This window comes from Mastigoproctus giganteus, chromosome 5 (assembly GCF_048544385.1).
Source record: "Mastigoproctus giganteus isolate SK-2022 chromosome 5, ASM4854438v1, whole genome shotgun sequence".
In the NCBI taxonomy this organism is placed as follows: domain Eukaryota; kingdom Metazoa; phylum Arthropoda; class Arachnida; order Uropygi; family Thelyphonidae; genus Mastigoproctus; species Mastigoproctus giganteus.
In genome coordinates, this window is record NC_143579.1 from 174,194,179 (window position 1) to 174,210,551 (window position 16,373).

General features: G+C 37.6%; 1 protein-coding gene across 1 annotated transcript in view; it reads left to right on the forward strand.

Moving 5' to 3' along the window:
• The first annotated feature begins 240 nt into the window (after positions 1-240).
• The window catches only part of LOC150085857 (SH2B adapter protein 2-like), a 181,297-nt gene continuing 165,164 nt past the window's right edge, over positions 241-16,373 (forward strand). The window contains exon 1 of the mRNA XM_090374274.1: positions 241-1,285. Within this exon, the coding sequence (XP_090230400.1) occupies positions 533-1,285 (753 nt within the window). The 5' untranslated portion in view covers positions 241-532. The remainder of the gene's footprint in view (positions 1,286-16,373) is intronic.

Below are 16,373 nucleotides of genomic sequence, written 5' to 3' on the forward strand. Positions count from 1 at the left end.
GTTTACACAGTAATATAAATTTTATACTTAACCAATATTTTGCGAGCATCTGGAATACGTGATACGATTATATTCTCGAATAATAATCTTTTGAGTGTCCTCTTAGCTTTCATATACAGAAAAGATAAGAAAATGTTTCCCCCTAAATTTCGCTTTGTGACGTTCCTGACACTGATTGAACGTCTTTTGTCCTCAATGCGTTCGCTCTCTGCTGGTTCATTCAGCTCGCGTGCAGCAGGCTGCCGCCACTACTACCACTAGGCTGGCTGCGCTGCTGGAAGTTTCAATTTAGTCCATTAGCTAGAAATCCCTGTTGTCATTGTCGGCTACTCCCGTCCTCGATACGTCATAAGTTACTCCCACCCCCTTAGTTTACGTTTCCCCCAGATTATAAAACACTAGTTTAAATATTAAAGTCTGTCTCCTCGTTCCGGACTTGCCGTAGTGCCCGCAGCGGTTATTGACATTGCGCATCTTCGGCTGCGCATTCAACTTCTATCATGGCGGCAGGGTGGGGGATAGCTCGCTGTGTATGTGGATAATCTCTGTTTACCAGTTTCTGGTGTGTGTGTACGATCTATCAAGTATGGCTGACCTAGTCGTGGCCGCCACGGATGAAAGTGATGTGCGTTCACTTTGGCCTGACTTTTGTCGGAAACACGCTCGAGTGGCTGCTACAGAATTCGCTCAAAGTTATCGAATGTTCGTCCTCGACCATCCTACCACTGGTCGCGCAGTATCGAGCAATGACTTTGCCAGGAAATTCCTCGATTTTTTTCTTGATCATTTCGAAGCAGAGGTCAGGAAAAAAAGTGGAGACCCTCGAGGAATTTCTGGAGCTACTAACGGACATGGGGGTCAAGAAACTGTAGTAACTGACTCCTCTAGAACGCGATCTAAAGCGCAGGAGACGACGCAAGACAACCTCCGCGGACTTGCTGCCAATCATGAAGATTACAGTGACCTCTCCGACCCAGAGGGAGAATCTCCGAAGAGTCACCACAGGCCTTTCTTTCGAAGGCTTTCATTCAAAGGATTAAAACGAGGAAAAGGGCTATTCCACAAGCAACACTCAGATGAAGTAGAATTGTCCCACCACGAAAGGAGAACCAGGGGGCACGAGAAAACAAAGTTAGCTAAAATAGTAGTAGAATGTGTCAGGGAGGGGACTGTAAGTTATCTTACGGGGGACAATTTGGATGGCAGACATAAATGGGAGAAGTGTCGGCTCGCTCTAGTCAAGACGACAGGCGGATATATGCTAGAGTTCTATTCTCCACCAAAGGTAGGTCTCATTTATGTTTCATTACAGAATACGTATTCTGATTGACAGTAGTTTAAGCTCAACGCGATATATACAGTATTAATTTATATTCTGCCCGTCTTTAACTTACTCGAGGAATCTCCATCGCCTTGAATTTTCTAATTTGATATGCGAATGCGCCCTCTACTGCACCCTTTTAACGTTCATGTTAATCGGCTCTCATCCCATTATACAGTATTTCATTCCGAGTCCATTTTTCATCTCCTTTAATTTATACTCCTCCCTCTACTCTACCTGAGCTAGCACACAGACGAAATTATTATTAAAGGCTTACATATGAATTAAAACATATTCAAAAATAAAAATGCTGCTTACGGCATAACTGAACACAAATCAATCGAAATCATATACGTGCAAGGGTTAAATATATAAATGAAAGTAATGCATTATATATTTCCTACAATAATTTCTAGTCCTAAATATATTCCCACATATATTTTGGTACAATACGGCATTTTTCATATATTTAAATTTCTTATGCATAAATAAATAAAGCTTAAAAACATATAAAAATAATTCATACGATAAATGACAGTATTATACTACGTGAAATTATTAATAAAATAGGTTTTATTAAACTCATATAGAATACAAGCTCAATTTCTACACTACATTGTTAGCAGGTGACGTTTTAGGATACTTACTGAACCCTATCATCAGACAATAAATGCTATGGCTCTATGGATATTGCCCTCTTACTTCCTACATCGCACAATTTAATATAGTATATATAGTATATAATTTACCCTATGGAGAGAAACCACGTAAGTTGTCCTTCCACAACTATATTAAAAAATAATTTCTCTTATATGTAAAGGTTATTAATAACTATCCTCTAAAGATATTGCGACTATCCACATAATCTGGGGAAAAAGCAATGCATTCTTTGATATTTTAACTTCAGATTTGCTTTATGGGAATGGTAGCAATATTTTCAAAAACAGCAAAATCTATTGTAATTTCATTCATACATGCATGCATGCATTGTAATTTCATTTATTCAAGCAAAATAACAACAGAAGCACTGCAAATAAGAAATAAATGCACATGCTACAAAGAAAAGGAATTTTAGGTTAATTAAATAAAAAAACTTTTTTCGCTATAATAAGGCAATAAAATCTCTCTCTCTCTCTCTCTCTCTCTCTCTCTCTCTCTCTCTCTCTCTCTCTCTCAGGACTAGGAATGGAAATTATTATATTGTTATAGTCATCTATGATTGAAGGAATAATAAGAAAACTGAAAATTAGGTTTCCAAATATGCGAAATAGTACGATAATCACACTGCAATTAGAAGTGTATTTTTGCTTGGAAAACCCCTGTATTTCTTTATTTTTAAATTATTTGAAAAACAAACGCTTCCGTGAAATTAATTTCACAAGAATATTTAGGTGTGCTCACTGTAAGTTAGTGAAGATCATGAGTAATTCAATACAAATCTAATAAACAACACATATAGTATTTCTACTATATCATTACGCTGACCGTTCAGCTGAAATTCAAGATCTACAGTGAAATATTATGAATTGTTTTTCGTTAATATACTTCCATTGTGTCTTATGATTGATATGATATGAGTTTAATGTAGCCATTAATATTTTACATATATACTGAGCCTGCACTTTATCTTTCTCTCAACAATGATCACATCATACATCACTTAACTGAGCTATTTACAGTGCACGCGGAAGCGTCGGATAACGCATACAGTACTGTATACCGATTTCTTTTTCTGACTCACTGTCACATAACTGTCACTGTTTACCACTGCGCTCATTTCGTTTTACATGCAACGCCCTCTACGACAATTAATATATTTGTTCCTTACTGACTGACTGACTTGCAGCCTGCAATTTGGTAAATTCCAACGTTTGTTGCTGCCGTATATGTGCAACTTTCTTCGTAAAAGTAACTGCTTGATCTTTTTAACTTTTATGTTGCAATAACCCGTTTATAAACAGCTGGCACAAACTGGATTTATATTAGTCAACATACTGGAATAACAACGTTACATTTGGTCTTACTGGGTTTAAAACGTGTACACAGATAAAAAGAACTTCCGCAACATTCACTAACAACTGTATAAATTAAGACTAACTGAAGCAGCGCTGAAAGCCATTTTGGCCTGGACCTCAAGTTTTTCAATATATATATATATATATATATATATTTTTTTTTTTTTTTTTTCAATAATTACGGCGTTTGCACATCAAAAAACTAGAAAGTATCTGTTAGAGGTATCTGAAAACTTCAAAATTTTAAGTGGCTGGTTTCTCTGGACCTCTGAGTGGTCCAGTAAGAATACACAATAAATGCGAACTTAGCAATGTTAATTTGCATTGAATTATACATTTAGTACTGAAACGTCTATCTCTAATTCCCAGTAATATGAATAGGGTGATGCGAATGTGAACTCTGGCTACAGGCCCAAATGGAATTAAAGAAAAGACTCAGAAAATTGAATTTATAATGGAAATGCGACCACAATTTCTAAATTTATTATTGTTGTTATTGCTGTTATATTATTTCTCCCTTCATGGGGTGCAACTCCACGAAGGGTATTGCTACCAAGTGCATAGAATGGTTGTTATGACTGGTGTTACTGTTGGTCGAGGAACTCTGACCATCCTACAGCAGTCTGTAGGAATAAAATTAGCAGAAGGTATACCTGTGAATGTTACGTATGCAGTATTGCCTAAGAATCATATTCTAATAAATTTTATTATTTTAATTTTCAGTAAATATTTTTATAATATTTGTTTTTTTTTTTTAAGTCTTTCAAAAACCAGAATGTATACGCTATTCACCTAAAAAAATCCAGGGGTATACTGCGTATACCTGGGTTGACCTTCCACTATAGCCCTACCTGCAAGTGTTCAGGATTGCAATTTATCTAGAGTTCCTTGTAGGTGTTCTTTGGGAGACCTATTGCTGCTAGGATGTTATGTATGGTCTTCGGCACCATACTGGTGGTTGGCGCGAGTAATTATTATTATTTAAATCAATTATTATAAAAGCCTATTTATTATTTTTTTTTATATACAAGCTAACGACAAAAAAATTATTTTTATATACCAGATACAAAATTTTGGATAACAAATTTTAAATAATTATTGTTTATTTTATACTTCGTTTCAATTATTAACTTAATAATATTAAGTTAATTATTATAATATAAGTTTATGATATTATTATTATTTGACAAATAAATTTAACATAACTTCATTATTAAATAATAATTAATTGCAAAGGTACATTTCTGATACAGTATTTGGTTCGTAGATGCCAAAAATCCTAATTGGCGTAAAGCACCACAGCAACTAAGTCATGAGCCATCAGTACGTTTTTTTTTTTTTTTTTTTTTTTTATATAGTGTGTCTGTATTTATGTGTATTCCTCGGCTTCCTTGTTTTCTGGACGAAAAACCCGAGTTTCTGGAATATAAAACTACTGTCCCCGTTTGAAATTACATTAACCTACTAACTCGGCCACGTGAAAAAATGTGATAATGTTTCTGCGATCGAGACGGGATTTGAACCTAGACCTTTCGCATGTGGCTGGAAGGACGGTGATTCAACTACCGTTAGGGCCATTGTAGATAATAAAACGATATCTGTAATAGTGTAGGGAATTATTATTAAATGCATTTTATTACTTTATTTAAAAAAAAAAAAAAAAAAGGAAGAAAGAAAGAAAAAAAAGGAACAAATGATTAGCATCTCAGAACTGAATGCTGAACAATTTACGAGTATAACTGTGTTTCTTATGTTTTTCTCTTCTCGCAAAATCCTGGCTTACTTGCACCATATGACCAATACAATGCGGGGGGACACTTGTTTGAGTTCACCAAGGGTCGAGAACACATGACTGCTAAATACGGTTAATTACTATGTTCAAAATGATTAGTTCTAAACCCTTCTGACTCATGTGCTGGAGTACAAACATAGCATTTTTTAATACTGTTTTACTAAAATTACTTATTTTGAGAATCGAATAATTATTGCATTAATAACTCGACAATAGTGGGAACTGGAACAGTGGGAGAAGATGACAATGACTCCCCAATTTTATTATTATTATTATTATTATATTTATTTATTTATTATTTATTTATTTTTCTGGAAAGGACAAGGTATGTATCCTTCACTGGAGGGGAAAAAATTCAAAAATGAATATGTTAAATTGTAAAATAGAGTGAAATCTGCACAAATGTGTCACCTATGAATTTATAAATATCTAACCGACTCAGACAAGTTGGTACTTGTGGAAGTTTACTATAAGCTGACATTAAATAAGCCATAATCGTTAAATATGATTGGTTCATAACCTTTGTTAAAATTAAATCTGATATGCAGTATAAAAAAAATTATCAATGAAAAGTTACTTTTATTATAAACTTCTATTGTACTAAATGCATATGTAAGGGAAGATCGGGTTTAGCTGTGACAACGTCTAATTGTTACTCTGTTAACTCACATTTTGCTAGTTACTGGAGACTGTTTCTTATAATAATAAATTCTCCTTATCAATGATAACAATATACTATTAAACAGAAACCAATATCGTCTTTATAAAGTTGAGTAACTAAAAATAATAAATTAGGAAATCTGTATGTAGCACATACAGTTTCCTATTTTCTCAAAATTACACTTATAAAAATTGTGCTAGTGTATCTGTATTTTGCGTCGACAGTCCACAAATCAGATTAATGCCAAAGTTATTAATTAATAAAGCAATAAATCCTCTGGCCTTATGAGGTTGTCCCAGAGTATAAACAGAAAATTTCCTTATTATTTAAATTCTTGATCCGATTATTAGATGAGATTATAAATTTAGATGACTCATAAATAAGCATTAGGAATTCTTCAGGAAATGCAATCCCAAAAAATGAATGGAGGAGTAAATTTGACATTTCATTCAAAACAAATATGACTTTTCCCAAAGCGGTAAAAGAAGGGGGCGCTGGGAAACTTACCTAATAACAGTTTTCAATCGGGGTGAGCCCATCTCAGAAATCATATTTCCACAAAGGCAAGGATTAGGAGAGAATGAAATGAGCAAATTGGGGTAAAGCACCGCTGAATATGGCGGTTATCTCTCTATACAACAAAATAATTTTGATATCATATACAGTACTTGGATTTCAGGAAAGCTTTTCACTGTTGTACATGGAAGACAGGGGTCTGGTTTCGCAGGGCAACTATTTACAACAACAAACGTAAACTGGGAACCATCCAGCGCACCATCCTTCTTACTATTACAAGGGCATGCTGCACAGTTAGCAACCCAGCCCTTCAGGTTCTTGCGGGCGTCCTTCCGCTTGATCTGGAGGTTATTCGAAGGGACCCCCACTACTGTCTATCCAGGGGTATACCAGCAACTATCCTTGGACACTCCATCAATAACCTGAATGAAATCAGGCAGGAAAAGAAAAAAATTGCCATCCTACTACTTCAGACCTGGCAGGACAGATGGACTGCTACCGACAAGGGCCCAATCACCAAGAAATTTATACCTTATGTGAATGCCGTATTTCCTAAATCTCCAACTTGGTTTTCTCCTGGTCTTCATACCACCTACCTCATCACTGGACACGGATCAATAAACCATAAATTAACATCCATGGGAATCATTGACAACCCCTACTGTGCTTGTGGTGAAATAGAAGACTGGAACCATCTAGTATATACCTGCCAACACTATGAGGACCTCCGCAGCATCCTGTTTACTCGTATACAAGATAACCCTCAAGGAAACGAACACTTATTCATCACAGAAGAAAACTACTACTATGAGTTTACCAAGTTTGCACAAAGCCCTCTTCACAAGACGGAGCACCCTATTGCCAACACAAAATAGGAACAACCCAAACATCTGATCCTAACTGGCCAACCGATCTTAACCTGGATAGGATCAACTGACGTATGGACCATCTCATTCCTCAGTGGCAAATTGCACACAGCTCTCTTGCTGCCTTATTTATCGTCCTTCCCGGGTTCCCCTTTCAACTGATGGCGCTTATTGCTCCATTGATAACCTGGAGGATACCTTCGCCTACATCCTCCATATTTCTAGCTATACCCTCCTTTCTTGCGTACACTCTGTACTTCCCCAACTCTACCTTTTTTTTTTTTTTTTTTTGTCTCCGTCCAGGAAGCTCTGGCGACCCTGGCGGAGACAAGCCAGAGAATAATGGGCAGACTGGCTACCTCCTAGTGGTGTGTGCGGGCAACGTGGAGTCCCACTAGGGGCCCTGCGGCCAAATGCCAGGACACACAACAGAACCTAACGCAATATGTCATATACAACACACAACACTTTTCTGGCATTTACAGTAGTACTGTATTCCTTCACAGCGAACATATGGCGCAGATGTGGGAAACCACAGGTGGCGCCTGACCCTAATACTATGCACACTATGTACATGGAAGACTACTGTACAAATTGGAGCACTATGGTATTAAGAGTAAGTTGCTGCAATGGATAAAAGAATGGTTGAGTGGGAGAAAACAGAGAGTGGTAATCAATGGACGCTGCTCTTTGTGGACTAATGTTATTAGTGGAGTCCCCCAGGGTTCGGTGTTGGGCCCACTGTTGTTTTGTATATTTATCAATGATATTGAAGATAGTGAGAAGTAGCAACTGATGTTTAACGCTGACAAATGCAAAGTACTGCATATGGTTGGAAGTAACCCCAGGGAAACGACCAACTGTGTGGTACTACGCTTAATTAAGTTAGTAGAAAATGAAAAAGACCTAGGAGTAATTGTGCAGTCAGATGTGAAGTTTTCTGAGCAATGCAGACAGGCTGCCAAAGCAGGTCTATCTCTTTGTATAAGGCAATGGTCAGGCCACGCCTTGAGTACTTCATACAGGTCTGGAGGCCTCATTTTAGAAAGGACGTTGTTGTTGTTGTTTGGTTTTTAGGAGCATTAGCAACTAAGGCCATATTGCTCCAGGATATGCGGTGGTCATTCCTTAACCTTTCCGCATCCTCCGTATTTGGTGGTGACGGGCTCGAACCCCGGTCTAATCAAGAAGCGTGTGCTACGCACTGCTGCTCCTTCCCACCTGGCTACGGAGGCGCGAAAGGACGATGAATTGCATGAGCGTGGAACGAAGTTGTGCGCTTACCACGAAAGGCTAAAGTTCTGCAAATTGTAGCGGCTGAGGACTAGGCACCTCCGGTGTGAGGGGGGGGGGCATAAATTCAAATTTGGGTTGAGCACGCTGAATTCTGATGGGAACCTTCCACTTGTTCAGATTACGAACCAAAGGGGGCATAAATTCAAATTAAGAAAAGACAGATGTAGAATAGATGTGCAGTAATTTGCTTTTAGCCACGGGGTAGTTAATTGCTGGAACAAACTTCCATCTGTCCTTGTGGAAGTTGATAGCTTAAATAAATTCAAAGAGGAACTGGACAAAATTTTAGAGGGAATAGTTGTGTGAAATTGGCTTTTCTTTTCTTTTCTTTTTTTTTTTTTTGGCTGATACTACAGAAGCTCACACGCTTGCTTTTTTGCATCCCATTCCTTCATTACTACTACTACATTAAAGTTTTCCTACTAGTGATATTTATTTTTTTTACTTTTAGTTTTCCTACTAGTGATATTTATTTTTCCTACTAGTGATATTTATTTATTTTATTAAAGTTTTACTACTAGTGATATTTGCTTTTTTGCATCCCATTCCTTCATTACTACTACTACATTAAAGTTTTCCTACTAGTGATATTTATTTGAGCCAATGGGAGAAGTGGGCGGGGCAATTATATCATTACAAATGCGCAGGTAAATAATTACATAGGTAATTTCTTTAATTAAATTTCGATCAGTGCGTTATAATGTTAGCATAATGTTATTATTATACAATAGAAAACTATACAAATATTTACAAAAAACAACTATTTGCAATCATACCTCTTCTATATTGAGATGATGGGACCCTTCATCAACTGACATTAATATACAAAACTCGTTACAATGGAACATCAAATGATGCCGGGCATGATCGTGTAATCGACAGTGAAGCACGTGCACGATGTTGGTGAACGTTAAATGGAAGGTACACAAATGGGTTACTGGCCAGTTAGACACTTGCTATTGACAATCTCGAGTGTGTATGGGACACATACCAAAGTTCGCCGATTGAAAGACAACTTCCTCCATAACGTTCACTAACCTCGTGCACGTGCTTCACTATCTAATACATGACCACGCCCAGCGTCATTTGATGTTCCATTGTAATGTCAGCTGATGAAGTGCCCCGATATAGTTTTTATATTTGTAAATAGTTTAAATATTTGTATAGTTTGTAAATATTTTAGTCCTGCTCTTTCGAATGCAACAATATTCCTCATGCATTATGGAACCCGAAGCAAAAGGCCTTTTCCTAAGTGACCTATGTAAATGCAGGTAAATACAGGTAAAATAATGGAGTCACTGTTTAAAGATGCTTTGCAGGATCATCTAGACAAGACTGCAGCAATAATTCAGACACAGCATGGGTTTGTTAAGGGAAAGTCTTGTCTGACAAATTTGATTGGTTATTATGATGTGGTTACAAAGGAACTGGATGCAAAAAATAATTTTGATATCATATATTTGGATTTCAGGAAAGCTTTGGACACTGTTACTCATGAAAGACTATGTACAAATTGGAGCAAAATGGTATTAAGGGTAAGTTGCTACAATGGATAAAAGGATGGTTAAGTGGGAGAAGACAGAGGGTGGTAATTAATGGGTGCTGCTCTTCGTGGACTAATGTTATTAGTGGAGTCCCACAGGGTTCGGTGTTGGGTCCACTGTTGTTTTGTATATTTATCAATGATATTGATGAAGGTATATCAGGCTTAGTGTCGAAGTTTGCGGATGATACAAAGGTCGGCAGGGTTGTTAATGACAGTAATGTCAGTGTGCTACTGCAACAGGATCTAGATAATTTGGGCAGATGGGCTAAGAAGTGGCAATTGAAGTTTAACCTTGACAAATGCAAAGTATTGCATATGGGTAGAAGTAACCCCAGAGAAACGTACCAAATGTGTGGTACTACACTTAAGGTGGTAGAAAATGAAAAAGACCTGGGAGTAATTGTGCAGTCAGATATGAAGTTTTCTGAGCAATGCAGACAGGCTGCCAGGGCAGGTCATGGGGTTTTGTCAATGATATATAGGAATTTTGCTAGCAGGGAAAAGGAGGTGTTGTCCCTCTGTATAAGGCAATGGTCAGGACACGCCTTGAGTACTGCGTACAGGTCTGGAGGCCTCATTTTAGGAAGGATGTCGATTTGCTTGAGCGTGTACAGAGAAGGGCAACAAGATTGGTGAGGGGAATGAAGGGATCCTCTTACTAAGAGAGGCTTAAGTTCTTCAAATTGCAGTGGCTGGAGAATAGGCACCTGCGCCGTGATCTGATTGAGGTGTATAAGGCCTTGAATGGGTTGAGCACGCTGAATTCTGATGGGAACCTTCCACCTGTTCAGATTACGAACCAAAGGGGGCATAAATTCAAATTAAGAAAAGACAGATGTAGAATAGATGTGCGGAAATTTGCCTTTAGCCAGCGGGTGGTTAATTGCTGGAACAAACTTCCATCTGTCGTTGTGGAAGTTGATAGGTTGAATAAATTTAAGGAGGAACTGGACAGGCATTTGGAGGGAATGGTGTGATTTTTTTTTTTTTTTTTTTGGCTGATGCTGCATAAAGCATATGATGCAAGAAAGCATACACTTGCTTTCTTGCATCACGTGCCACTACTACTAATACAGTCGGATCACTATATAACGAAACTGATCGTTCGCTTGAAAAAATTCGTTATACAGAAATTTCGTTATAAAGAAATATGACCTTTTCAACAATGAAAAATACTGTAATTCACATTCAGTAATACAGTAAAATATGGGAAATAAATCAGAAATAAGTGGGAATGAATATATTTTCTTACATTTTAAAACAATTAATTTATTAATATCACATATTAAGAAATGACTACTTACATGATGCGCACAATATATTAGTAGACTTAAGAATTATGTCGTAAAATATTTAATTATTTTTTTTTTTTTTGTACACGGGATTTTACTGTACATCGTTCATAAAAAATGTTCGCATTTGTTGAAGCATCAAATAGATTTTCTGGCACATTTTATTCACACTGAAGGCCTCGACGCAGTTTAAAATGCTCTCAACATTTTATGTTTGGAAGGTTTAACATTGCCCTAATTTTCATCCAACTCATCGTCGATATTGTCACCAGTTCTTTGAATATTCTCCAAAATGTTGGAGTCACTCGGATATTCTGCTACTGTGACATCGTTATCAACTCTTAAAAATTCTTCAAGAACAATTTCACCACTGATCAAACCTCTCGCTTGGAATTCTTCCCAAGATTGCTCAATATCTGGTAGCAGTTCATCCCTCTCATCACTGTTAAACGGCGTTTAAACAAAACCTACTTTTGCAAACCAATTCTTAATCGTTGTTTCCGTCACATCTTGACTCCACACATTTGCCAACTCTGATAAGCACATCCGCAAATCTATAGGTTGGTTGGTTTCTATTCTCAGTATAATTTTTTTCAGTATTCCAGGCATTAGAAATTCTTGATAATGCCTTGGTCCATTGTTCATTAGCTGCAGTTTAGACGAGGTATTCGAAGGGAAGAAAACAAGCTTCACACTTGTAAGTTTCGAAATTACCAAGTGAAGGTGGGCAGGCCAGTTGTCGACAATCAAAGCGATTTTTATGTTTTCTTTCGTTCTTTCTATCGAATCTTAAAATCCACTGTTCAAAAGTTTCATTTGTCATCCAAGCTTTTTTGCTGTAATTGTAGTCCAACTCTAACGACTTTACTCCTCTGAAACATCAGTGGAGTAAAGAGCCTACAAGAGTATAAACAAGGTGGGAAACACGCAAACGGACCACCCGAGCAAAAGATGATCGAGGAGTTCTGGGGAAACGTATGGAGCGGTGAAAAAAAAAAAAAAAAAAAACTTTATTAGGGTTACCCGTAAATGATTACATTAACCCGTATTCGTGTCTGTAAATTGCGTGTGTTCTCTGGTCGATTTGCCTGTTTTGCTGGACGAAAAAACCTCAGTTTCTAAGGGGAAAAACCTTGCTATCTACGCCTGAGACCGACTAACTCAGCCACGAAGTGAAAAAAGCCCACTAAAGTTCCTCGCGTCATCGACGGGATTCGAACCCGGGTTCCACCCGGTGTGGGGAGGACGGTGACGATACCACTGTGCTACCCACGCAGACTATGGAGCGGTGAAGTAAGACATAAGGACGTACAAGAGAGAATGGGAGGTTCAGGAAGAAGCACAACAGTCGATCAGGAAGTTCCATAACTCGCGAACCGCAGGAATAGATAACGCCCACAACTATCAGTACAAGAAGGTTCAATTGCCCACACACAATCACCTAGCAGAGCACTTCACGCGAATGATAAGTCACCCAGAGATCTTACTCAAGGAATCACATATCTGAAGGCTAAAGCCCAAGATACAAGAAACTCGGCGAAATACAGACCGATCACATGTCTCGCGATGTACAAGATCCTGATCAGCTGCATAACCAAGAAGATATCAGACCAACTGGAGAGCCAGAACACCATGCCCGAACAGCAGAAAGGAGCAATTAACCATTAATGCCACAGTTATAAAGTAAAGCTACATGAAGCGCCGCAACCTATACACGGCCTACACCGATTACAGCAAGGCCTCCGACTCTGTGCCTCATAGCTGGCTAATAAAGACGCTGAAGATCTACAAAGTCAATCCGACAATGACAAACTTCCAAAAGCAACCATGACGAAATGGAGTGCCACCATCAAGGTCAAGAACATCACAACTGGACCGATCCCCATCATGAGAGAAATCTTTCAGGGAGATGCCCCCTGAGCCCACTGTCGTTCTGTCCAGCACTCAACCTGCTGTCCACCATGCTCAACAATATCAAGTATGGAGATAACCTCAAGGAAGGAAGGAAAAACCTGTACACTCGCTCCCTCCTGATGTACATCGATGACATCAAGCTCTACCGGCAATCAAGAAGCAACTACTCTGGATCACTGAAAAATTCAGCAATGATATCAGGACGGAATTTGGTCTAGACAAATGCAAGATCCAAGAAATGCATCAGGGAGAATTAGTCGGCTGAAACTACCAAGTGCAGACTGGTAAAGAGATCGAAGCCATGACAGGGTAGAGACCTACAAATACCTGGGGATGATGCTGGCTGAGCAGTTAGAACACAAGGAAATCAAGGCCTTCCTGACTGAAAAATACCATCAGAGACTTAGAAGCCTGCTCAAAGCAAAGCTGACCGGAGGGAACGCAATTAAAGCCGTGAAAACACCTATGCAGTCTCAGCGCTAACATACTCTTTCGAGATCATAGGTTGGACTAACACCACGCTGGAGGCTATCATGAGAAAGACAAGGGCAATAATGACCAAGAGCCGCCAACATACCAACCGAATTAGCCATGTAGAGATTGACAACAGTTCCGAAAGAGGGTGAGGCCTGATAGACCTTATCGAGCAACAGAAAACAGGGATAGCTAACCTGAAGGATTACTTCCAGAAAAACACAGCAACAGTCTACCAGGCCATAAGGAAGATTTCTTATATAATAAAGATTTCTTCTTCTTAGTTTCCACTTTTCATATGGAATTTAAATAAGCAGTGCCAAGAGGAAAGTTATCTTTATAAAGAAGTATTTATTTCATTTATGATTGTTATTTGGATAACTAGAAGACTTATGACGCTAGTAATATTATTCTTATAATTATTATAAGAACCACACTATGGTGTGTTAATTTTAAGCCTGTTTTTAGCTTAATGGGTGAATAAGAGAAGGATCTACAAACGTATTCCACTACATAACCGCATTAGATTTCACTCTTGTATTGTAGAGTGAGGCGGTATGTGCGTTAAACACAAGTTTGATAAGGATTCTGAAGCTGGCAGAATCGAATGCTGATGCCAGATCAAGATAGCATCAATTTAGCATTTAAGTTTATTGCATCAGTGGTATGGAATGTAGTCTCAAGGATTAGTAATCATCGAGGTATTTTTTTCACAGTCATAGTCAAGTCTGACTTTTGGAAAGCAGGAGATGTCGTAATTTATCAAAAAGGGGGGAAAATGCAAGAGGTTGCTGAAGAAAAGCAGAGAAACACGGGATTTTTTTTTTTTTTTTTTTAAATCTAGACTTGGTACTTGAAATAAAATTTCACTAACAACGTACATATTTTATAGTAACATGCAGCCATTGTACTGATTACAAGTACAGTATGCTTTCAAACATGGGTACATCTAGGACGTTTGTCTGTGGATTTTTGTTTAAATTGGTTGCCTGATAGCACAAACTGGTTATGATTGCTCCAAGGAAGATACTGTTTCAGACTCTGTCCTTTTCGGAAATATTAAGTCAGATTTTGTCTACAGCAATGGCCTTGATGTCTGGACTTAACTGACAAGAGCATTTCCACAGTTTCATCCAACGGGAAACTGAACTTTTTTTCTTTTCTTTTCTTTTCTTTTTTTTTTTTTTTTTTTTTGTCATCTCTCTGAATATCTTTTCAAGCTCGGCACTGCTACGAGAAATTGTTAAAATGAACATAACTTTAAATATTTTATTATATTTCAAGTTTCCTTCTGCGCTTGTCAGTTATCCAACCAAGGACCACTGTATATCATTCTTTTTTCTTTAATAATAGATTCCGGTAGGTTCTCACACTAAAATTGGCAATACTGACTCTGAATTGATACTGGAAAACACCGGAAACTTATCCAGAAAAAATTTCAAATATTAAAATGATTACTGCCAAGTCTGTAAATACAGAACAAGGTACATGTGAAAGTACAAGGCTTGTGCTATCTTGGCATTTAAAAGAACGTTTTGGTTACCACATTTGTGACTACAAAATGCAATCACGTGCAGCCATACAGTACTTCCTCACTGAACATAAGAACAAAATCTTCTCTTATTTTACAATCCTTGACCTTGCCGATAGAGCTGCCTTTCATACGAAGTATCACATATTAATCATAGCTTCCTGAGCTAAAGGAAAGATAAACATCATATTATACTTAACACGTACTGTATATTTTAGTATTACTTTTAAATCCTTAACTTTTATAAGGTCGAAAGTGAGACACCAGAATAATTTAGTATTTTTTATTTTTATTATTATTATTTTTTTCTAAATTTCTATATGAAATTTAAAGGTAAGTTCCTAGAGAAGAGATAGAGATATAAGTTTAGAAAGTTTAAAGAAAGTTAGGTTTACTTTGTTTTCAAGGATTGTACTTTCTAAGAGTAAATCGGTGCCGATAAAGAAAAAAAATTATATAGTTCGTTTTAGATTTAACAAATTAAAGAACTTATTGAACTCCGAGATTAGTGAGGAGATAGCAACAGCATTTTCGGTTAACTGAGTAGATTTGCACTCGGTTTTGATGGAGGGGTAAAAAAAAAAATCTTCAGTACATCCCCAGAAATTATACTGTTGAAATGTAGAGGCAAATACAGTGTGGAATTAAAGAAACGAGTCATGTATTGGTTTTAAAAACAATACTACTGTGCCATTTATTAAACAGTAGTGTCGAAAAAGCAAAAGCAATAAAGGTTTACGTCTGTAGAGTGTGTTAAGCGTCTAAATTAATTGTGTCTATAATGCGTGCATTCCTTGGTCGGATTTGCCGTTTGCTGTACGACAAAACCGAGTTTCCGAGATTGGGGAGAACCCATGCAATCCTCACCTGTGACTAACTGACCCGATCACATTGTGAAAAAAGCCCATAAAAATTCTTCACATCAACGACCGGATTTGAACTCGGTATTTTCCGCACGGTATGGGAGGACAGTGATTATAAACACTGTTGCTCACTAGGATCGCGAAGATTCATGAAGCCAAATGCTGCGGAGATGTTAACTGCTATAATATAAAGATTGGATTTAATATTCCAAGGGTTGGTAATTTTACAGATAATGATATCTAAACAGGTGGTATCTGAACTCTTCGGAGTACAGTAAGTAGGCCA